This window comes from Ochotona curzoniae, unplaced genomic scaffold (genome assembly GCF_017591425.1).
Source record: "Ochotona curzoniae isolate NIBS_2020 unplaced genomic scaffold, NIBS_Ocur_1.0 contig_517, whole genome shotgun sequence".
NCBI classification, from domain to species: Eukaryota; Metazoa; Chordata; class Mammalia; order Lagomorpha; family Ochotonidae; genus Ochotona; species Ochotona curzoniae.
In genome coordinates this window covers 6,601,260-6,624,628 of record NW_024466454.1, presented here as the reverse complement: position 1 = coordinate 6,624,628, position 23,369 = coordinate 6,601,260, and the positions used below count along the sequence as shown (strand labels likewise).

The 23,369-nt window shown below is 55.4% G+C and overlaps 1 protein-coding gene across 2 annotated transcripts in view; it reads left to right on the top strand.

Moving 5' to 3' along the window:
• SWAP70 (switching B cell complex subunit SWAP70) overlaps positions 1 to 7,113 on the top strand; it is an 82,876-nt gene extending 75,763 nt beyond the window's left edge. For both annotated transcript variants that reach the window (XM_040989144.1, XM_040989143.1), the window contains 3 exons: positions 4,168 to 4,366; positions 5,172 to 5,268; positions 5,549 to 7,113. In XM_040989144.1, coding sequence (XP_040845078.1) covers positions 4,168 to 4,366; positions 5,172 to 5,268; positions 5,549 to 5,655 — 403 coding nt within the window. In that variant the 3' untranslated portion in view covers positions 5,656 to 7,113. The remainder of the gene's footprint in view (positions 1 to 4,167; positions 4,367 to 5,171; positions 5,269 to 5,548) is intronic.
• Positions 7,114 to 23,369: the final 16,256 nt, after the last annotated feature.

Below are 23,369 nucleotides of genomic sequence, written 5' to 3'. Positions count from 1 at the left end.
TTATTATTTTGTACACTTTGATTTAAACAAGTAACAAAACAGTTTCATTTCTTTGAAAACAAATGTAACAGCTACATACAGCTATGCTCCAGTGAGCTGAAAAAACTGCCCCAATTTTTCACTTTTTCTTGATATGAAAAGGCTGTTTTATGAATAGAATTACTTTACTGTTCGGGATTATTTTTCTTTTTCTTTTTTTTTTTTATGGTGCTTGAACTTGACAAACTTGCCCCCTCTAGTGGTCATGTCTAAGTTTTCTTCCAAAGTTGCTGAAGTCCTGGCCGGGTCTGCAGTGACACCCGCAGATACTCCTGTCAGGCTGAGGAATAGGAACTCGTCATGGAGCTGAGTTAGCAATACTGGCCCAAATGAGATGAAAAAATAGGCTGAGGTCAGGGCGTGTGTGAAAGCTTCTGAGTTCATCTTTCTTTTTTCCTTTCTTCCTTTAATTAATTAATTAATTCATATTTATTTGAAAGGCAGATTTGCAGAGTTAAGGAGAGACATGGATAGAGGTATCCAATGACTGGTTCACCCTCCAAATGGCTGCAATTGCCAGAGCTGAGCCAGTCGAGAGCCGTGAGGTAGGAACTTATTTCGGGTCTCCTATGCAGGTGTAAGGTCCCAAGGCCTTGGGCCAGCCTCCATTGCTTTCCCAGGCCATAAGCAAGGAGCTGGATGGGAAATAGAACAGCTGGCACATGAACTGGCATTCATATGGGATGGTGGTGCTTGCCGGTGGAAGTTAACCTGTTGAGCCATGGCCACCAGCCCTGTCCTCTGTCTGTCCTTTTTGTTTTTTTTTTTTGGAAAGTCAGATATACAGAGAGAAGGAGAGACAGAGAAGAAGATCTTCCATCCTTTGATTCACTCCCCAAGCAGCCGCAATGGCTGGAGCTATGCTGATCCAAAGCCAGGAGCCAGGAGCCTCTTCCAGGTTTCCCATGCGGGTGCAGGGTCCCAAGGCTTTAGGCCATCCTCGACTGCTTTCCCAGGCCAGAAGCAGAGAGCTGGATGGAAGCAGGGCCTCTGGGACACGAACCAACGCCCATATGCAATCCCAGTGCATGCATGAGGACTTTAGCTGCTAGGCTATCACACTGGGCCCTTTTCCTTTCTGAAAGTGATAACATGTTAGTCTTGGAATATTTGGCATCTTATTGTTCTAATCGCTGACCTTTCTCTGTCAATACCTTAAATTTCCACAGAGATATTTTTTACACTAGCTATTTTTAAAAGGATTTGTTTATTTATTTGAAAGGCAGTTGCATAGAGAGCAAGAGACATACAGAAATCTTCCATCTGTTGGTTCATTCCCCAAGTGGCTGCATTGCTAGGGTTGAGCCAGGCCAAAGCCAGGCGCCAGGAGCTTCATCTAGGTCTCCCACATGGCAGTAGGGACCAAGAATTTGACCATCTTTTGCTGCTTTTTCCCAGACCATGTGAGATGCCAGCTTCAGATGGTAGCTGTACTTGGTGCACCGCAATGCCAGCCCCTATAGTAAGCCATTTAAATTCCAGAACCTTGCCTTCAGCCATCTTGGTCTTGTAGTTTGTTGTTGTCAAAAACTGAAGCTTATTTTCTTTGGCATATAATCCTGAGGCTTATCTAGCCTCTTCCAAACACAAACTCAGAAGAAAACTATTCATTCAGCACTTGGAAAATTTATTTGTTTGAAAGTTCTTGAGGCTGAGCCATGTCTGTTCTGTGTACTCTTTTGCTCATTACAGTTTAGAGTCTGTCAGGTCCAGGAGGAAACTTGGTCCTGTCTGTCTGTGCAGCAGCTGGTGCGCTCAGTGGCTGGCACACAGTGAGTGCCCAAAACCTCCTTTGGGGGTGCCAGGGAAGCAGGTTCCCTCCCCCAGGATACAGTGTTTTTCATGGATTTGAAGGCAGTTAGGAACTGGGCCCTGGAGTGCGGTCTGGATTGGATCCCTGCCTCTCCCACGCTCTAGCTCTGTGACTTTAGAGAAATTACTTCACTATTTGGAGCCTTCAGTTACTTATCTGTCAAATAAGGATAATTGCTAGCCTTGTCGGGTTGTTGTGAAGATGAGAAAGTGCAAGCCAAGTGTTTTGTGTGAATCCCTGGCATTTGGTGGTCATTCAGAGCGTGTTGTTTTCTTCTCCCTTATCTCATCTGAAGATGAGGATGATCTATAAAGTGTAGAATATGAAAATAAACATTCCGAAAAGTTGACAAGGAGCAGGGATGGTTTTAGACATCCATACAGGGGCTGGCATTTGGTGCAGAAAGGGTTTAAGAAGCTGCTCACAATGTCTGCTTCCCGCAGGTGGAGTGCATGGGCTCACTCCCACCCTGGGAGGCAGCAGGTGACGGCCCAAGTAGGGGGATCCCTGATACGCACAGGAGAGACCTCGGCTGAATTCCAGCTTCCTGGTTTGGCTTGGACCAGTTCCACCTGTTACGGGCATTTGTGGTGTGAAGCAGAGGGTAGAAGATCCCCATCTAACTCTCTCTCTTCAAGATAAATAAATTGTAAAACATGTAAAAATATTAGTGTACTTGAAAAAGTTCATGAAAAATGGAACTAAAGGATGAATTTATTTTGGTTAAAAAAAAAGGCCATGTGTTTTTAAGAAGGTTTTTAAACTTATTATTATTAATTTACTGGAAAAGCAGAGTTACAGAGAGAGATATTTCCATCCACTGGTTTCATCCTCAAATGGCACCCCAGCAACGGCTGTGGCCAGCTGAAGCCAGGAGCCATGAGCTTCTGGGTCTTCCATGTGAGTCTCGGCTGGACTCCTTTGGGCCATCTTCTGCTGTGTTCCCAAGTGCATTAGCAGGGAGTTTTACTGGAAGTGGAGCATCCAGGTCTTGAACCTGTGACCATGTAGGAGGCCAGTGTCAGAGGAGGTAGCTTAACAGGGCCAGCCCCGATGCATAGGTTTCAGTAATATCCATTTTCATCAGTCTTTTGAAGACCCCTGGTATGCCTGTATTTTAAAAATTTTTTTCTGAAAATAAACTTAATTACATTTTCTGCAGACTTTTTGAGTTACCCTTGCACAGGATCCAGGAGACCTGGCTTAATAACAATTCCTTCAGTGGTTCAGGTTTCCCTGCCCTGTGGTGAGTTGGGCAGCCTTAGTTGATGCAGTATCCAAAGCAAGTAAAGTAGCACCCCACCGTAGTGAGGTTTTTCATCTGTTTGCTACATGGTGAGTACCTTGTAGGCACTACCACATCTAGTACATAGATGATAGGTGTAGATTGTTTCCTTAAGTAAAAGTGTAAGTGGAGGCACAGAGAGTAAGTTACCAAAGTCTTTAGTCAGGAGCTTGCTTGCAAACTTGTGTTAGAGAAAGCATTAGGATACTTTTTTGAAAATCTCTTAAATAGTACTTCAATTCCACAGGAAGGCAGGTGGCCAGACCTTGAGTGTTGACAGAAAGTGGGGGAGGATGAGCGGCTTACTCCAGGCCAGACCCAGGCCATGAGGGGAGCGGAGGGCAGTGAGGGGCTGGCTTTGGATGCTGGCTGCTGCTTCTTCCCAGCAGGATCAGTCCTTTGATGGCTCAGCTCCTCTTTGTTGCTTCATGGTCCAAATTCCAGGAGGGTACTTACTTAGCCAAGCCCAGTTGGTACTTCTACCGGGCCTGGCACCCGAGGCCCGTCTCCCACAGGCTCGTCTTGCTGGAGGCTTCTGCAGCGGGAGATGGGCTCAGCCTTCTATCAGGACTGCTGTGCTGGGCCCCTTAGAAGCATGAGGGGATCCAGATGCTGGGGGGCCTATGCACCTACTGCTGTCCTCTCCCCCTGGAGTCAGTGAATTCCATTCACTGTGTCCCCAGAACCAGGAGGAGCACCTGAAAGACACGTGACCCACACACGCTGAGTGAGTTCGGACCACATGGCTGTGCTCGGCATTTGCAGGGAGCAAGGAAAAATACTTGGTTCTTAGTTCAGTTCCTGGCACACATTAAACTTTATATACATGTTATTTATTTGTTTTCCAAAGGGTGAAGCAGAGGGCAGAAGCTGAGCAGATGGGAGCCATGTGTGAATGCGAGCTTCTGGGCTTTCGGTTCCTCCTGCATCCAGTGACCTCACATATCCTCATGTCCATGCTGCCCCTCTCGCCTGCCTGGTCATGGTGGCACCCGGCAGCCTTTGGTCCTGAACTCTCTTCTTCTTGCAGGCTGTTGGAGGAAGAGTCTTCCAAGAGGGCGGAACTGGAAAAGTGGCACCTGGAGCAGCAGCAGGCGATCCAGATGACAGAGGCCGAGAAGCAGGAGTTGGAGAACCAGCGCGTCCTGAAGGAGCAGGCCCTGCAGGAGGCCATGGAGCAGCTGGCGCAGCTGGAGCTAGAGCGGAAGCAGGCCCTCGAGCAGTATGAGGTGGGTACCCTTGGCCCTGCTGACCCGTGACTTTGTGGTTTTTAAAAAACTGTTTCCAATAACAGTGTTTGCTTAGCAGTCACTACCAGGCTGTAGTAAGAAGCTTGGCCTGCTGTGAGAAGGAAGAAAGGAAGTTTCTAACAGGAGCTCGGGTGTCTCTGGAGGAAACTGCACAAAGCAAGTTTAATATAGACATTTTTAACTGTAACAGTTCTCTCACTAAGCTGGGGAGAAACCCCCAGGTGTAGGAAGCAGCCCCAGCCCCAGGAGGAAAGCAGAGCACCAGGAAGAAGGTTCCTTGCTCCATGCCCCTCACCCTGGCTGTGGAGGGTATTGTGCCAGCCGGCCTGTGCTAGGAAGCTGCCCATGGGGAGGTGCCACTGACGCCCACCTGCTGAGCACCGCAGGAGGATGTCCTGAGTGTTGTCTGGAAGAAAAGCCCCTCTGCCTCTTGTTCCTTCAGCTTTGTGAACACGCCAATGCCTCACTGGGCCACCTAGTGGGCGAGAATTACTGCAGTGTCCCAGCAGGCTGGGAAGAGTGAATTTGAAGCTGTGGCTGGCACACAGGGCCTCATCCAGGCATGTGTCGTTAGTGTGAACGTGATGGGAGGGCTCGGGGATCAGACAGCCTGGGTTTCAGTCCTGGCTCTGCTGCTCCCTCCTGTGTGGCGCTGGGCAGGTCACACACCCTCCACTTGCGTATGATGGCAGTAGTCATGGTTCTAGAGGGAGTCCCTGGGCCGTGCGGCCGGCTTGTCCGCTCCCTGTGTGTCTGCACAGTCCCAAGCCTGCTTCTGTTCCAGGGAGTTAAGAAGAAGCTGGAGATGGCAACTAGTAAGACCAAGAGCTGGAAGGATAAAGTGGCTCATCACGAAGGATTAATTCGATTGATAGAGCCAGGTAATTGCCTCTTTCAAGTCACTTCAGTTTTATTTTTTTGTTTTGTGTATTTGAGTTGCACTGGAAGAGATAAATGCTTAGGCCAAATGTTCCCGACCCTTGCTGTTTAGGGTGAATGCCTCTTGAATGACGCGTCCTCTGATAGGTGAGAGGACGGGGGTGTGGACTGGCAGGACATTCAGGGGTGTCCCGAGGGAAGACTGTCGTGTCTGTGCAGAGGTGATGATGTTTCCTGAAGAACCTCACACTTCCTGTGTTTAAAGACGTGTTCATCCCCTAGGTGCCAAGAACCCTCACCTGATCACCCACTGGGGACCTGCAGCTTTCACCCAGGCAGAACTGGAAGAGAGACAGAAGAACTGGAAAGGGAAAAAGACCACTGAGTGAGCGGGCTGGCAGAGGTCGCGTCGGACGCGTGGACGCCACAGACGCCGAGTGTGGCTCGAGAGCTTTACGCTAAAGACAAACGAAACTGGCTTGGCTGCTTCTAACCCTCTCCCCTCAGTGCCTCTAACTGGGTCGGCATACTAAGGAAGCCGCCTTACTCCTCCTCCCACGAACATGGGCTTACCTGAAGAGAAAAGGAGTCAATATTGTCAGGTCCTGTTATTTATTCCTCCTTGAAAGCTGCTTTGAGCATGGCTGTTTCGCACTCTCTCCTTCTTGTCCGGATGAGGCAGGGTAGCAGTGGCCGGGGCGTGCCTCAGGTGCAGCCTGGGGAGGGCAGCAGGGCACCGAGTGGGCTGACTGCTTTGGACTATCTCTTGGCTTTGCCCTTGGACAGCACGCTTCCTTCTCCAAAGATGTGTTTTCTCAGAAGTGACTGGCCAGTCTGCCTGCCACTCATGCCAGTGGCCATGGAAGGCCTTGAACCGTTGGTGCTCTGATGGGGACGTCCCGGGGTCACTGCCATCTCCTGGTTGCCCTTCTAGATGTGAGCTGATTGTAGAGGTTCTCTCGCTTCTGCTAAGATACTTTGTGTAATGGGCACACACTGGGCAGTGTCACCCCCTTCTGCTTTCTCCTCACCTCGGAGGACAGCACCTCTCGGGCCATATTCTCCAGTCAGCCCTCTGCCATGTTCATTCTCTTTCTCTCTGTTTCTGGCAGATAATCCTGTGCTGCAAGTGCATACCAGGCTATAAGAGGATTATGTGGAGTAGTGGGAAGAAGCTAACTTGAAATAAAAATCATTTGGGTAATTTATAAAGCAGATGCTGCGTGCATGGACAGTGGGAAATCCAGTGTGTCTGCTAGTTAGATGCAGCATGGAAAGTCAGCAGCGGGTCATTACATTAACTAAGCCGTGAAGCTGACCTTCACCAGGTGGGCAGCTTTTCTGGTGACATGAACAAGGAACTAGCCAGCAAAAATAAGCCTAACAGGGCAACTGGGATTTTCATTTCAGCGGGTGGGATTGGAAAGGCGTGTGAAGGAGTGTTTGCATGCGTGTGTCTGCATTGAGAGCAGTTGTGGAATGAAGCTTTCCAACACTATCGTCAGCAGCAGTAACTGCGAGCGGCAGTCACGGTGAGGACTGTAAATACATGCAACAGTAATTCAGTTATTACAAAAAAGTTAAAAACCCACAGCAGAATTCAGTGGGAGGGATAAAGTCCTTCACTCTACAGATATTAAATAAAGACAGAGAACCTCCTATGTTCTTACTGTAGTACCTGCAAAAAGTAATAAGAAAACTGTTCCCGAAAGAGACATACTCGAGAGTGTATGGGCTTAAGATTTTAGTGTATGTATTTATTTACCTGAGAGGAAACTGGAATATAATCCCATGAATGTTCACTTTTTATGACTGGAAAATATTTGCCAATAAAAGGATCTTTAGAAGTTTGTCTTAGGTTTTTTTTTTTCTATTTAATAAAAATGTAACATTAATACTGTCTTACCATTATCTTCATAAAGTTTAGACTATTATCCAAAGTATCTTTATATTGTGTGCCTTCAAAATGTAAAATAATTAATCCTGTTTATCAGGATTATCGTCACTGCCTTGGAGCTAGCAGGCCCGTTAGACCCACGAGCCTGGGTAGGGATGGAACCTGGCCTGTGATTTGATCTGAGTCTGACTTGCCCCAGATTCCCCCCTAAAAAGCGAGGGAAACACCTTGCGGAAAAGCCAGAGAGCTCTGGGAAATAAATGTGTTTAGTTGAAAAACCATCTTTGGGGTGGGGAGAGGTGAGTTCCTGCTGGGGGGAAGTGGTGAGTGGGTCACGAACCTGTGCAAAATGTCCTCTTAAACGTGTCTTATCCCACGCTGGAGCTGTGCCCCGGGCTTGGCTGCCCTCGCCCTGGGTTCCCACGGACCCTCCCGGGGGTGTTGGTGTCACTGACGGCTTCCCGCTGCTGTGGCAGCAGGCCTGTTCTGGTGCTTTGGCTAGGATGGGATCCTAGGAGGCTAAGGCAGCACCGAACGAGCTGAGGAAATGCCATCTGGTATCTGGGTACTAACTAAAGCCCTCCTGGTATTTGAATTGGTTTCATCTGTTCTGAGAGGTGCTCCCCTTCTCAGTTTTACTTGTGTAATTACCACAAAGAAAACTGCAGGACTGCGTGGGTGCTTGTCCTAGTCAGGCCTTCTCCTTAAGCAGGGATAGCATCGTTTGTAGGAATCATGCATGGAGAGTCTTAAAAATGTACTTTGGTGATGTGCTGTGTTGAGAGGGAACAGAATATTCATATTTTCCAGTCAGCCTTATTTAAACATTGTGCAATGGAATATGCTTACCTTTTCTTAATTGTGGTTAATTTTTCTAAGATATGTTGAAATATTTTCTTTTTAGTGAAATGGACCCAGTTAAAAAAAATTAAAAATACCAGATCATATATTTTAAAGATTTATTTTTATTATTTTTTTTCATTGGAAAGGCGGATATACAGAGAGGAGAGACAGAGAGGAAGATCTTCCGTCCGATGATTCACTCCCCAAGTGAGTGCAACAGGCCGATACTATGCCGCAGATCATATATTTTAAACTGATTCAGTAAAACCATGGGTCAAGTTGTGTTTAATGTGTATTTTTCTATGCAATGGACTTTGGTTTTTTAGGACATTTCCCGAAAACCCCAGGAGGTGACGATGGCCCCGTGTTGGGTGTTTTGAGTCACTCCTGTGGGGAAACCGTGGCTGCCGTGTCAGCTCACAAGCGGGAACTTAGAGATGATTTTTCCCTCACTGTTGCCGTCACCTCCAAATCCTCTTACCTCCGTCTTTTTGTAATTCCTTTTTATGTTTTTGGGGTTTTGTTGGACCAGAGTGCACCGTGTGGTTTACTGTTGGGGTTTATGTGGTTGCCAAGTTTACGTCACCTGCCGTGGATGGTGCAGGCCCCTCCAGTCCAGCGCCATGTGTGCCGGCCGAGCTGATGGTCGGCCAGCAGAGCGCGGGAGGGAGAGAGGGCACTGCCTTCACAGGGTTCTCTGTTGCAGTTGTGGGCGGAGGCCAGGGGTGCTGCTCAGCCTCCTAGGAGGCCTGGCACAGTCTCCCCCTGCCGACGCTGAGCTCAGGTAAAGCTGCCCTGGGAAGCGTACCTGGCTAGGCGGGAGATGAGCTCTGAGGGGACAACGGGCTGCACCTGGCACGGGCTGCAGACGGGCAGGGTCTGTGCAGGACGCAGCAGGTGCGTGTTCCAAAGACCAGGTGTGGGAAATTTAGCTCCCCGTGCATCAGCGGTGGGAGGTGAGGCCTCGTGAGAAGTAATTAGTCACGAGGGCTTTACTCTCACAGATGAGTGCCCGCTGGGTAAGGAGCGAGTGTGTTCCCTAGCGGGAGTGCAGATACAGCATTATAAAAGCGAGCTGGGACCCCTGCCCCTCGCTCTGTTGCTTCCTGCCCTGCCACACGTTGGAAAGCTTGCTGGTGCCATGCTCTCAGACGTACCGGCCTTCCCCCACGGTAAGCCTTGAGCTGCTTTCCTTTACGACTTATTTGGTCTGTGGTCCTCTGGCAGAAAATGGGCCCGGAGCTCCAGGAGTGGGCTGAGCCCCTCGGTGTAAATGGCACTGAGCTGGCAGGGTGCTTGGGTGCTGTGAGGGCAGAGGGCGGCCGACTAACTACCCCTCGGCGTGGGCGTGGGGAGGCACAGACTGCGGAGCCCTTCCAGCAGGCGTCTGAGGATGAGACGGTGAGCCCCGCGGTGCAGCTTCCAGGGAGGGAAGCCGCATGGACGCTGCTAGACGCCGCCTTAACCCGGATCTCTTCCCGTGCTTGGTGACACAAAGCGCGTCTGTCAGCACCTCTCAGCTGGTGAGGGGAGTGAACTGACAGATCTGGTGATGCGTGCTCCTTGTGACTCACACAGGCAACATTGTAGCCCGGGTAGAGCCGGGGTGGCTAGGCCGTGACATGCTGGGCTCAGCTGAACCTTGTCAAACAGGCACCCGTGGAGTGGGCAGCCTCTGGTTTTCCCGGTGTGGTTTCGTGGGAGAATCGGTCTTAGGAATACATGAACACTTCCATTCATTGTCTTCCTCCCCGATTCCTTCTTCGTTTGTGTTTTCAATTTGAGGCCGTAAAAAGATCACCCCTCAGCTTTGACAAACTATTCATGAAAGCTAAAGACACTTCCGCTCCCAGGAAGCCTGACCTCGGGCCAGAGGCGCGTACCAGGACACTCGGACACTCGGAGCAGCTTGGCTTGCCACACCCCAACCCAGCACCCCATCTCCCTAGGCAGGATGCAGACACTGGGGGATGCTCAGAGAAAGGGTAGGAGATGAACGTGAAGAGGAGCAGGTGCGCTGAGCTGGGTGGAACTCACGAAAGAGCTCGCTCATTTGCATGGCTCCCCTTGGGTTCAATTGCATAACAGAGATGACCTCAGCTATGGTGGCTGGCCGGTCAGGTGAACTTGCAGCTGCTGGAAACGGCTGGTGGCTGTGGACGTGGAAGTCTGCTAATGTCAGACCCCAGAAGCCGGCAGGTTATGCCTGCAAGCTGCGGTGACTCCGCCTTGCCACGCAGGAAGTGGCCGAGCCACACCTTCCAGAGACACACCTGGGAGGGGGTGGGCCATGCCGTGTTAGGCTCCCTATGCACGGGGGAGGGGGGAAGGGCCCTTGGGGTTCTTTTTCAGCATGTGCCTGCCCCAGCCACCCAGTCAGCATGCTTGTGCACCGCCCTTACACGCAGGGCAGGGCCTTCCCAGTCCTGTGGGCAGCATCCGCTGACCCTCAGAGGTTGCCAAGTTCTTGGCCTTGAGTAATGGGAACATCTGTGGTGGATGCTGCCTTGGGCAGTGCTGGGCCCAGATCCTTTTCCTGTTGCTGCCACGTGGTCCGGCCAGCTGTGTGCCCACAGCAATGCGTGTCTTCCTCTTGGTTTTCTCTACCTCCTGGGCAGCAGCCCACGGCTGACGGAGTAACCGGCAGGGCTGGAGGAGTTGCAGAAACACCAGCATTGTCCTGATTCCCACAGCCGGCCCCCTCTGGAGCCCTTCCTGCCTGGGTCTGTCCTGCCTGGGCCATGCTGGGTTACAGGGCTGGGGCCTCTGGGAGCCCCACTGCTCACGGTTCCCCATGTCTCCTGTGGGCCCAAAGGGACATCCTGGACCAGCTCTCCCTGGGTCCCCTGTGTTTCCAGGATGCCAGGGCTGCTTCTACACTTGTGTCTTCCCACTTACCCTTGAGTTCCAGGCCAATGAGAGCAGCATTGCTGCCCATGGCTGCCAGACCCGGCTCCTTCTGTCACCATGGCAACACAGGACAGTTTTGCCTGAAAGTCTTATTTACAAGGAATGAACAGGAAATCCAGAAATGGTGCTGGGGTGGAAGCTGCATCCCAGAGTGGAAGGATGGGGTGCAGGGCTTCTTTCTGCTGGCAGCCTAGGCTCACAGCGGGCAGCAACAGTCCCCTGCCCCACTGCTGGCCTTTCTAGAGTCCTGAGTGGAAAGGCCATGGAGTCCTGGACTGCCCCGCAGGGTGAGACACGGGATGTGTGTACTCGGGAGGGACCTGGCCATGGGGGGGTCACACCTAGGCACCATGTGTTCCTTGCTTGTGAGGAGCCGCCTGAGCTGGGACTGCACAGGCACCTGTTTCCCCGCACTCTGCCACGGGGTTTCCGGTGAAGTCCTGTGGAGAGGGGCTTTCCATGGCAGCGGAAATGGGGGATTCTGCAAACAGAAGGGCAAGTTCTGAGAAAGTCCCTGGGTCACCGAAGCGACTGGCATTCAGGAAGCATCAGGTGCTCATCTGGTGTTTTCGCCAGGACAGGTGGAGCTTCCAGGTGCTTGGCAGATGTACCAATAGATGAGTGAGCAAGTGCGGACCCAATGTGAAGCTGATGGCCCAGAAACCCCGCCTCTACAGGAATACTAGCCCTTAGCAATGTCCCACCAGCTGTGGAATGGATCCCAAGGGCTGTGACTGCCATCTCCCTGGACATCTCAATTTCTGTTCCCCTTTGCCTTCTGTTACCACGTATCAGGGGACAGCATCCCAGTTGGCCAATATAGCCTTTTTACTGTGCTGGCTGGAGACAGCAACAAGAAACTGCCTGTTGCTTTCTGAAGGCCAGCCCTGGGCTCTGCAGGGACGGCACTAACCTCCCAGTTGGCAAGTCCAGCACGCCAGGGTGGGGCAGTACAGAGCGGAGTGGGCAAGTGGAGCGGCCGCCAGGTGGCAGTCGTGCACCGTGTCCGCGGGGTCCAGCATGGCCGGGCTCCAGGAGCTGCCCCAGGGTGCCGCAGGAAGGTGAAGGAGCCACGGGCCAGGGCGCAGGGCGCAGGCGGGACCTTCGCGCTGTAGTTGTGCACACAGGAGGTGTGGGCTGCGACCAGACCCATGTGTCCTGATCCCGGCCCTTCCCAGACGCAGAGTTGGGGTCCCACAGCTCCCCAGCGCCTGAGCATTTCCTGCAGTGCGGGCACCTACGGCTGCTGCCAGGTGCCCTACTGCCCCTGTGTCTGTCGGCGCGGCTGGCCGGGGGCGACCTTGCCTCCCGCAACTTCTGCAGACGGCCGCGGGCTGGAGGCGCCTGGCGGGGAGGAGGGAGGGCAAGCCGGCCGGAGCTGGCGAGGAGGAGCGAGGGCTGTTTCCTGCCTCTTCTGACCCTGACTGTCCCAGAGGAGGCCCCTGCAAGGTCATCTAGGGCGAAATTCCAGCCCGGGGCCCTGCGCAGTGACTTCAGTTTCTTGATAAAGGCTGGAGAAGGGACATGAAGTGTCCACCCCACACCCCTACTCTGTCAGCACCTCCGCTCTGCTGCAGCCTGGGCCGCAGACAGCCTGGCTGGAGGAGAGACAAAGATAGACAAGGGGACAGATAAGGACAGAGACAGCTGGGGATGGCTGGGGCAAGGAGCACAGAGGTGAGATGGGCCCGAGGCCCACGGGAGGCCAGCGGGGCCGAGCTGCCGGGAACGGTGGGTCTGGAGCCCCAGGGGTCAGGGCCAGACCCCAGAAGCAGCTTGGGAAGGAGAGTGGGCAGGCTGGTTGGCGGTAGCACAAGGTGACTCTAAGGGAAGCTGAGAAATGGGTCCTCCTGGCAACTATGCATCACTGGACCTGATGGGGAGACCCCGAGGGGCCGCAGGGCTCACTCATCATGGTCTCTGAGGCCCCAGGAAAGGTGATCAGAAAGGTGGAAGGTGGCAGAGTGCCCTGTAGCTGGGTAGGAGAGCTGGGGTGGGGAGAAGTGCAGTTGGCTCTGGACTGGGGACTGGCCCCAGGGTCTGGGTGCGCGTGTGTCTCTGGATACACTCTGTGCACACCCACCTCTGGCTGTTTGTCTTGGCAAGTGAGCGAGCCAGGCACCATGTGCCACTGAGTCATGGCTACGTCCTTCCCTCCTCCCTGGCTTCACTGCACTCCTCTATGGCGCAGGAGCCTGGGGTTGGGGGTGGGCCCACGCAGGTGCCCAGCACAGCTGAGTCACAGCAGCCTCCCAGGAGGCACGTGCCGGCATGCACAGGCACACAGGTACCCACTGATGCCGCAGGCACCTGATTCTGAGTCACTATGGAACCCAGGAGGAGGGCGCTGAGGGCACGTCCCTCTGGTGCTGCTGGCACCTGCTTGCTGGGCGTTAGGTCCACAGGGGCCTCTCCATAAACCTCATGAAATATTCATGGTGTGCAAAAAACTGGTCCTGGCTCTTAAGTTTCTTTGGCATCAAAAGAAGCTGCCTTTAACTTGTGCTTTCCATGAATCCTGGAGGGAGCTTCCTGCAGGTGTTTGTGCGCCCCCTTGCCTGCGTCCCAGAGGGCCTGCCACAGGCGCTGGAGGCGGGGTGTGGCCAGGAGGTATTTGCGGAATGACTCCAGGCGTGAACAAGTGAATGAATGAACAAACAAGTGGGACTAGGCGTGCCAACCATGCTGCTGGGAGTCTTGGCTGTAGGGTGGGTCGGTTCCAGGTCTGCAGGGAGGTGTCTTGCTCCAAATATAGCCTCCCTCAGAGGGCGGGCGGCCGGCCAGGGCTGCCTCCCAGACCGTGACTTCAGCGGGCCTGGGGCCCAGCCTCAGAGAAGCTGCAGAAAACCTCCCTGGCTGGGTTGGTGGTGGTGAGGGAAAGCCACGTGCTCAGGGTAGGAGCCTTGGCCCAGCGCCGGGTGGCAGTGAGGCAGGGCTGGTTCTGGGTTGCATTGTCCAAGAGCTCCCTGGGATAAAGGACAGAAGGATGGTGGGGGCCAGATGTGCAGGGGCCTGGTCCTGCTTGGCAGCTGGCCTGGTCTGTGCCAAAGCCCCATTAGTCGCATGAGCCTATGCCAGGGGTTCCTCCCGTGTCTCCGTGTATCCTCTCTGCCCCAGCTCTGTGCTCTGTCCTCGCTCATCACCCCAGGCACTACGATGCTGGCCCAGCCCGGCTTCCTGCCCTTAGACCCACCCCCTCCATCTGCTCCAGATCCTCACACCAACTCCTTGGGGTGCCTGGAACCCCTGCCCCCGCCCCCCCCCCAGCAGGCTGTCCTCTAACCTTCACCATGCCCCGGTGGGCCCCTGGATGGTGGAGGCTTCTCAGATGCAGGGGGACTTAGGGCCTGGTGGGGGCATAGACAGGGGACTGGGGACTGAGGGAAAAGCAGCACGTGTGGGTCTGGAAGATGGAGTTCAGGGCAAGGCCGCCTGCTGCAAGAAACACAACCCCCAAATGTATCAGAAAAAACCACAGCCTTGTGGACTGAAAGTGCAGGGTGGGGTGGCCTGGCTGTGCTGGGCACCCCTTGCTCTGTTCCTGCAGCTTGTAGCTCACAGTCTGCACTGGCTCCCCAGTGCTGAGAACGAGGTCACAGGAAAAAGTGGGGGGTGGGGGGAGTTACTTAGATGCTGGGTGCTAGGAGAGGCTGTCTCTGATAAGGCAGCATTTGAAGGGAGATCTGAAGAAGCTGGAGTAGGGAGAGCATAAAGATAACTGGGGGAAGAATGTCCTAGCAAGAGGATCTGGCAAGCACAATGGCGAAATGACGGGTAGCAATCTTGGCATGTTTGCATCAGCCAGCCTGAGTGGCAGTGAGGAGCAAAGGTGGAGGGCGGCGGGGCAGGGCTGGGGGTGGGGCGCTGGAAGATGTTCTGCCGAAAAGTAAATATCTCAGGGTTAAAAAAAAAAAAGTGACAGCAAACTAATTTTTTTTTACATGATCCTGCAATTATTCTTATTTATTTATTTTATTAATTACATTGCATTATGTGACAGTTTCATAGGCTCTGGGATTCCCCCCACCCCTCCCATAACCCTCCCCCCATGGTGGATTCCTCCACCTTGTTGCAGTATTATAGTTCAAATTCATCTGAGATTCTTTCATTGCAAGCATGTACAAAGCATAGAGTCCAGCATCTTATTGTTCAGATAAATTCAACGGCTTGTTGGGGAGACCATCTCTGGTCTGAAGGTAGAGCTGGCAGTGTATCATCCTGATCAATTAAAAGCCCCAACATAACATCAGCAACAATTTACAATGTTATGGAATTAATTGACTTGGTATTGAGTAACCAATATGTTAAAAAAAATGCAAGTTCTTAACTTTTTAAAGATTAATTGATGTATTTGAAAGAACCATGATAAGGGGAGGGGTGGCGAAACAAAGGGGGAGTTAGAGTGTACTTCCATCTGCTGCTTCACCTTCCATAGCTCCCGGGGGATGTAGGGTCCCAAGGCTTTGGACCATCCTCGACTGCTTTCCCAGGCCACGAGAAGGGAGCTGGAAGGGAAGGGGAGCAGCCGGGACTCAAACCAGCTTTTATATGGGAGGCTGGTGTCACACACAGTGGCTTGACTTGCTGTGCCCCAGTGCCAGCCCCATGGTGCAGCTGTGCGGTTGCTGGGGCGGGGGCAGAGTGAGGGGCCAGGGTGGCATGGCAGTGAGGGGCTGCTGTGGGGAGGCAGGCGGGCAGGGAGGAGATGGTGAGGCCAGGTGAGGACAGGGATGCAGAGGGGCTGTGATGGAGGCAGCAGGGTCACTGTTGGCTTGAGGGAGGGAAGGGTCAAGGTCAAAGAAAGGGACAAGTGGGTTTGAGGAATGACCCGCAGGTGCAGAGAATGTCTGATGCAGGAGGGAGGGAGGGCAGTGGCTGCTGGTAGGTGGTGGGGCAGCTGAGGGGCAGGCATGGTTTCTCTGAAGGCAGGGTGTTCCGGGTTTGCACTCTCGGATCTCCGCTCCAAAAGGCTGTGGACAGGGCAGACCATGGCCCTACCCTCCTTCAGGCAGAGGCAGCCAGCAGCAACTGCGGAGCTCGGGGCACCCTGCCCCTGCCCCGGGCAGAGGCATGCAGCAGGTTCCAGGGGAGTCTAGAGGGAGCTGATTTCTCTGCATCTCGCAGAGCCCCAGGGTGTGTGTCTGTGCCTGAGTGGTCATCACTTGGGGACAGTGTGACCATGAAACCTTGTAGACCATACCTGTGTGTGACAGTGCTAGGTGTGCGTCTGAACCCACATGGTGTTTCTACGTTGAGTCTTAGGTTCCTTGGTGGACAGTGGAGGGGTGACTGGATGCCTTGTTCACGGAAATGACACTTCAGAATGGCCTAGAAGGTTTGTGAAGCTGAGCCTCCCTCCCCGCTCTGGACTTGGGGTTGTCTGCTGAAGGCCCTGGCCACAACCACCGTCCTGCATCCTGTCCAGCCGTGGAGGGCCCCGTCGGGTCTGAGCTGCTGGCCCAGTAACCCTACCACTCCTTTATTCAGATCTAGTTTAGGTTCAACAGGTCTGTGGTGGAACCTAAATGAAGAATTGGATTGTTTAAAAAAAATTACTTATTAGATAGTTACAGGGAAGGTCTTCTAACTGCTGTTTCTCTCCTCAAATGGCACCAATGGATGGAGTTGGGCCTGTAGACACCAGGAGCGTCTTCTGAGTTTCACACGTGGGCGCAGGGGTCCGAGCACATGGGCTGCCCTCCATGGCCTTCCCAGGCTGCTAAGAGGGGTCCCGAGTGGAAGAGGAGTGGCTGGCTCTCATGGGATCGTCTGCTGTGTTGTGGCAGTCATGAAGAGTTGGCTTTTTAGCAGGTTCCTGGGTGATGCTGGTGCCCAGGTTGGGGTTGCCCTCTGCGTAGCTACGCCTCTCCCTGGCACCAGGGCGTGGCTGCCTGGTGGGAACGGAGGCCCCGGGTCTCGGGCCACAGCCCTGGGGCCAAGCAGGTCTCCTAGCATCCTGCCACTGCCCCTGCCTCCTGTCCAAGGTAACATGGATTCACCCACTGCTGTCTGACCAGCTCTAACAACACCCATCTTGGTGAGGGCTGATCAGGTGCCCTGGTGTGTGTGTGTGATGGGCCTCTGCCAGGACACAGCCATAGGGGCAGGGCCACTGTCAGCCTGGGGCCCAGGAGCCTGTATCCATGCCGTGCCTGCTGCCCAGCCTGGGAACCTGAGGCCCGGGCTTAACCCCTGCCCAGGGTACCCCCTCTGTCCCCTGGGGTCTGCCCCTCCCGCGTCCTGGTTCCTACTAGGCAGCTGTGAAGGGTCTGGTGGGTCACTGTGTGTGTGTGTGTGTGTGTGTGTGTGTGTGTGGTGTGCAGCTGCTTTCCTGGCTTACTGGCTCCTCAGGCCTGGCCAGGCTGCCACAATCAGCAGGGAGGAGGTTCTGACACCAGGGGATCGGGTTTCTGAAAACGTGGGGTCAGGGTCAGCAGAGCAGCTGCTGCTGGGGAAGGCCAGGCCAGCTAATTTCCTGTCAGCAGGGCTGGGTTGGGGAGCAGCTCTCGGGCTGCCCACAGGGGACCGGATGCCGGGAATGGCTTGCATTTTGCCGGCTGGGGCTGTGCCAGCTCGGACTTGGGGAGCCAGCAGGACAGGGGGCTCTGGAGGCCGGTGGGGGCCCAGCACTACCGAGTGGGGGCAGATAAGCCTGGAGCCCTCCCCCAGGATTAGGCACAGGTCACCGGACCCTAGACCCTGAATTATTATGACTTTGGCTGCTCAGAGTAACTTAAGGTGGGAGAGAGGGGTGTTCTGGGCACCATCAATGCCCAGCCTAGGTTCAGTCCCCAGCTCCGTCAGGACAAAGGAGCCCCTAGCCATTTTACTGGCTTGTCACAGGCAGGGGTGATAGGGTTTCTCTAAGTGAATGCCAGGGCTTGGATGTGCTGTGTCCTCACACCCCCCAACACCATGGGCTCCTACCCCCAGAACTCCTCCCCACCCTGAACTCGCCCTGGGAGCAGGCAGCCTGCTCTGAGGCCAGCCTGGCTCTGGCCACTCCTGCCTGGCCATCCTGCCGGTGCCAGCAGGTGCCTTGACTGCCCTGGCACCCATTCCCATACCCCATCTCCGCCCAGGGGTCCAGGCATGGCTCTGGCATCCCCCTACTGCTCCAGCGTGGCCCAGGAGGGCAGCTCCATACTGCCCACCTCCCCTTAGACCTGTCAGGGGATCTTTCTGCCATGTGCACTGTCACTTGGCATCCCCGTTCTTCCTGGTCCTTCCTCCAGCTCCCTTGGCCTCACTGCCAGCTCCTGGGCCTATTACTCGGAATCCCAGCCCTGCCTGGTAAGCCCAGCTGCTCTGGAAATACAGTATTAGGAGAGGTCAGCCGAGCTAGGCACCATCCAGTCAGTGGGAGCCATGTGCGGGGTGTGTGTGTATGCACACAGCACCCTGCCCAGCTCAGCTCTACACACTTCCCACAGCCCCTCTGCCGCACTCTCTCCTTGCCCCTGGGCTTCTTGAGCTGGGGTCCCGCCTATACCCCTGTCAGAGTTCACATACGCCAGGTTGTACTGGGCGTGGAGACAATGGCTGCCAACCTGTGGCTCCTGATGGCACAGCCTTGGGGACCTGTGGTGCTGCTGGCTGCATGATGCCTGTCACTGGGCTAGACTCAAGGTATGGGGGTGCCTGGGGAGGGTCTGTATTGTCATCAGGCGCCAGCCTCCAGAGGAGATACTGTTTCTTGTTCACAGCTCCAAAGCATTGCCAGCACCTGAACCTGCCTCCCTGTTCAGCTTCTAACCACCTGTGGGGGGCGCTGTGTCCCCTGGGGACACCCCTCCTCACTCCCCAGCCATCCGAGCCGTCCTTTGCTGGGCAAGGGCAGCGCTCCGAAGTGGCAGGGCTCAGCTGACAACTTCATGGGAGTGCAGTCACCCTGCTTCCCACACAGGCCTCGCCTCTGGGCTGTGTTGGGGAACTGAGCTGTGTGTTTTGCTCATCCTGATGTTCCTGGATGGGCTTCCGTGTTGCGCTGTTCCTGCCCTCGTGCTAAACCTTGGGAGCTGGAAATTCCGTGCCATGGCAGGCATGGGCAAGCACCTCACCTCCCAACTGCAGTGTTCAGTGCCTTGGGGAGGGGTGGGAGTAGCTGCTGTTGACTGCGGGGGTCCCTGGGCACTACTCTGGCCGCCGCCTCCCAGGAGGGAGGGAGGGAGAGAGAGGGAGAGGGAGGGAGAGGGAGAGGGAGGGAGAGGGAGGGAGGGAGAGGGAGGGAGGGAGAGAGAGGGAGGGAGGGAGAGAGAGGGAGGGAGAGAGAGGGAGGGAGGGAGGGAGAGGGAGGGAGAGAGAGGGAGGGAGAGAGAGGGAGGGAGAGAGAGGGAGGGAGGGAGAGAGGAAGACAGAGAGAGAGAACATTGTAGCACGCAGTGCCCATCTGGGAAATGGTGAGAATTCCAAGCACGGATTCCCATGGGAGGTCACTGACCACTGTGGCAGGTGAAGTCGAACCGTTGCAGGCTAGGACTGTTGGCCATTTGCAGGAGAAGAGAACGGGGTTTGGGACAGTTAGGTCCCCCTGGAGTCGGAGAGCTGCTGCCAAAGTACAGCAGAGCTCTGGGTCCGGACCCTCTACACTGCCAGGGCCCTGAGCTGTCCTGCCAATGACCAAGGCACAGCCATTCTTGGGACTCCAACTGGAAGGCAACTGGGCACCAGGGCTAGCCATGGCCTTGCCCTTCCCCAGCTGTACCACCTGTCTGGCCCATCTTCCCTGGAGTTATGAGCACCCTGTCCAGGGTCCCTGGCAGATGGAACTGCTCTGGTCCTTGTGCTGCCAATGGTAGCACAGAGGCCGAAGAGGCGGTGCTAGGCCGGTGTGGGTCGGCTTCACCGGAGAGGGCCACGGGCAGAGATCCAGCATAGTAGGCAGGCACAGGGGGTCCCTGGCTCCAATGTCACACATTGCACTGGGAAGGAATGGGTATGCGGACCAACTTCTAAAGGAGAAGGTGGAGGTAGTAGGTGGGACATACACAGTGGGGCTGGGCACCTTTAGGAGTGGGTGCGTGAGCTCTGTGGGTGCCCTGCTGGGGTGTGGGGCCCATGCTGGAGTGTGCCAGCCTAGCACCTGGGAGCGCTAGGGAAGCTGCAGGGGGAGAGCCCTGCTCTCTGGCCATGTAGGCGTCAGGAGCCTGGGTGACAATTTCTGGAATCGGGTGGCTGGGGGCTCCCCGCTGGGCCCTCCTACGTGGAGCAGTGGGGCTCCGAGATCCCACATGCACTGGCCAGGCATCCTGGGAGTTTCCGAGCAAAGTGACTGGAGCCGACAGCTGGTGGCAGGGGAGGGCTTGGCCCTGTGGGCTTGAGGACACTTCCTGGGGACACAGACTTTCCATCCAGGCCAGGGACTAGATCCATAAGCACTAGGAGGTAGTTGAGGTGTCAGTGTCCCCAAGACCAAGTGGGCAGGCCTCCATGGGGCTGTGCCTGCTGCTGCCAGCCAGGAGAGGGTAGGGAGGTCGGAGCAGGAAGCTGAGGCAGCTGGGAGGCGAGGGCCTGGCAATGGCTGAGATGCCTGGCTTCTGGCGGGGCCATCAGCTTCTCCCAGTGGAGCCTGTGGCGACTAACTGGATGCTGGTTCACTCAGGAAGGGGTGGGGGCTGCACAGAAGCTTTGGAGACCACAAGAGTGGAGCTCAGGCTAAGGCCTGGAGCTCAATCAGCTGGCCCAGCTTCGGGACCTGTTGGGTCCCGAGGCCAGCCTGGGTGCTCCCTGGTCACTGAGCCATGATCGCAGCCCCAAGCTGCTGGGCAAGAGCTCTCACGACAGGCAAACCCCTTCTCTCTGCTCTCCCATCCCATCCTGATGGCACCTCCTTCTGGATTGGACAGGCACTGGTGCTGCCACAGTCTGAAGGATGGCAGAGTGTTCCTGCCTGTCCCTCTTCCATCAGACTCCCTCATTCCACCTCTGCGGAAACACCGTGGGCGCTGTGGTGGGGGTAGGAAACGCAGAAAGACCCTCAGGCTGATGCTAGCAATTGGATTGCTCTGCTTATGCTGGGCCTTATGGGGCTCTGGGTTTGCTCAGCTTGGGGCCTCTTGGCGAAAATGCATTTCCATTCCAATTAGAGATGAGAAGCAGGTCTTGCTGGCACAGACAGCTCTGCATTTAAGGACAGTCTTGCCTTGGGGCCTTATTAACTCCTTGGTTATAATAAAATCCTAAGAGATCAGGGCCATCTGGTCATCCCGCTGAGCACCCCGCTGACTCACCATGGCACTCCCACAGCACTGGGGCGACAGTGTGAGGCGGTGGTGCCTGGGGGGCCACTGGCCTGGAAGGTCATATACTGCCCCCCCCGCCCCGCCCCCCCCCCCCCCCCCCCCTCCCCGCCACCTGGCCTCGCATGTTCCAGGAAGGCTCTGTACCTGGGCCTGCCGCTTGGGGGCGTTTGCAAGGACATGATGGACAGGGGTTAGAGCTGCTGCATCTGGTGTTTGACAGTGCAGTGTTTGATAACCTTTCCAGGGACAGGGCTGTGCAGGGACCAGCGGCTCTGCCAGCTCCAGCTCCAGGCACAGTCAGACCCATAGGCCAAGGCCGTGGGTTCCCAGTCATGGCAGATGACCCCAGGCAAGTCCTGGCTGCAGGGTCCAGGACTTGCCAATCATTCTACAGCTGGACCCCGGGGAACCAGAACTCCTAACTGTGGAATACCACATAGAGCATCCAGGACTGTGGTGGGCACGTTATGTCCTAATGACACCCTGACAGAAGTGCTGCCATCTGGAATCCAGCTGAGCCTGGGCCCTGGCTCACCCCTGTGGTGGCACGGAGGGGCCTGTTTGGCCAGTGCACAGAGCTCAGGCACAGGGGTGGGCTGACTCCAGTACCTGGGTCCTTGCTGCAGGCTGGCAGTGACCCCTTGAACAGGCATGGGGTGAGGGGCATCTTCCCAGTGGGTGTAACATGGGCAAAGAGCTTGGTTTTCCATTTTGTAGGGAAGAAAAATAGCCTCAGGTGGTGAGCAGGCACACACAGCCCTGGGGTGTGTGTTTGGGGGTGGGGGACTAGCGGGTGGGGGACTAGCAGGCGTGGGGCACTGGTGGACAAGGGGGGAAGGCGTGAAGCAACCAGACCTCTGTCCCCTGCCCTGATGCCCGCCCCAGAAAGCACCCAATGCACAAGTGAAGAGAATGCCTGCACAGCTGATACCGGCCGCACTGCGCCAGCAGAGGTGGGAGCCAGGCACCATCTCCCATGGGCCCCAGAGCAGGGGCGCTCACCCACTGGCTCCTGCATAAGCGCTCCTGCCACTGAGTGTCACTGTGCTCGCAAGGACAGGCCAGCACAGAAGCCCTGGTGGCCACTGTTCTTGGGGGAAGCCGCTCCCACTGGGGACCTGATGGCATTAAGCCCTTTTCTGTCTCCAAGGGGTGGAGCCTCCTGTGGGCACGGGTTTGCCTTTTCCCATCAGAGCATGGGCGGCACTGCCTTCCTGGGCATGGAGGTCATGCACGCAGCATGGGGCATGCCTGGGCACCTGTCACGGCTCACTGAGTGACTGCCACCTAGGTGCTCTGTTCCTGTGCCCAGAGATGACAGGAGGAGACCGGGTCATTGACCCTGGTGGACAGGGAGAGGCAGGGCTGTGCTGCACCTGTGAGGTATTCACTGGCCCCTCCAGGAAGTTCCCTCCCTGCCCCCGGGACTGGGGAGGATGTGCACAGCCTCACCCTGAGAAGGGTGTGGCCACGCAGCCAGTATTTGGTGTTCCCGAGGGTCGCTTGCTGAAGCTTTGGGTCATGCCACCAGATAAGCCACTGCTGCTCTGTGCTGAGGTAACAGGGGGCAAAGGGCAATCACACATTACAGGGAGCCCCCAGCTGCTCCCTCCTGTTTCTCCTAGGAATAGAGACCTCAGAGAGCACGAGGTCCTGATATATGGAAGTGGGGACCCTGGTACTGGGCAGACATGTCTCAGGCCTCCCATGGCTGTGGCCCAGATGCCTGGAAGCTGAAATCTGTCCCAGAGTCTGTGCTCCCCGAGAGCAGGAAGTGGGGGAGTCCCCTGTGCTCCCTGACCTGCTTGCTTCCTGATAGAACCTGCTCTTCCCTGGACCCGGCCAGCACATGGTGTCACTCCAGGTGTACTGCCAGCACTAGCAGCAGTGAGCGGACCTGCCTGTGGAGCTTCTAACAGATGATTCACTCATGGGGAGCACTGGGCTGGGTGACTGGGCTTTTCCAGCTAATCCAAGTCCTTAGGCCAGTGTGTGGAATCAGTGTGTGGGATTGCTGGGTCCTTGTGGTAGAGGTTAAAGGCCTGGAAGGCAATGTGGTGAACTGGAGCATGGCAGCTGCCAGCACTCTCCCCCTGCAGGCTCTGCCACCAGCCGGCTGCTGGCTGTGTCTGTGTGGGCTGGCCCGGGAGCGGTGAACGCAGAGCTGTGGCGTAGTAAAGTCTGTTACGGCTTGGTTTCCTGGCACACATTT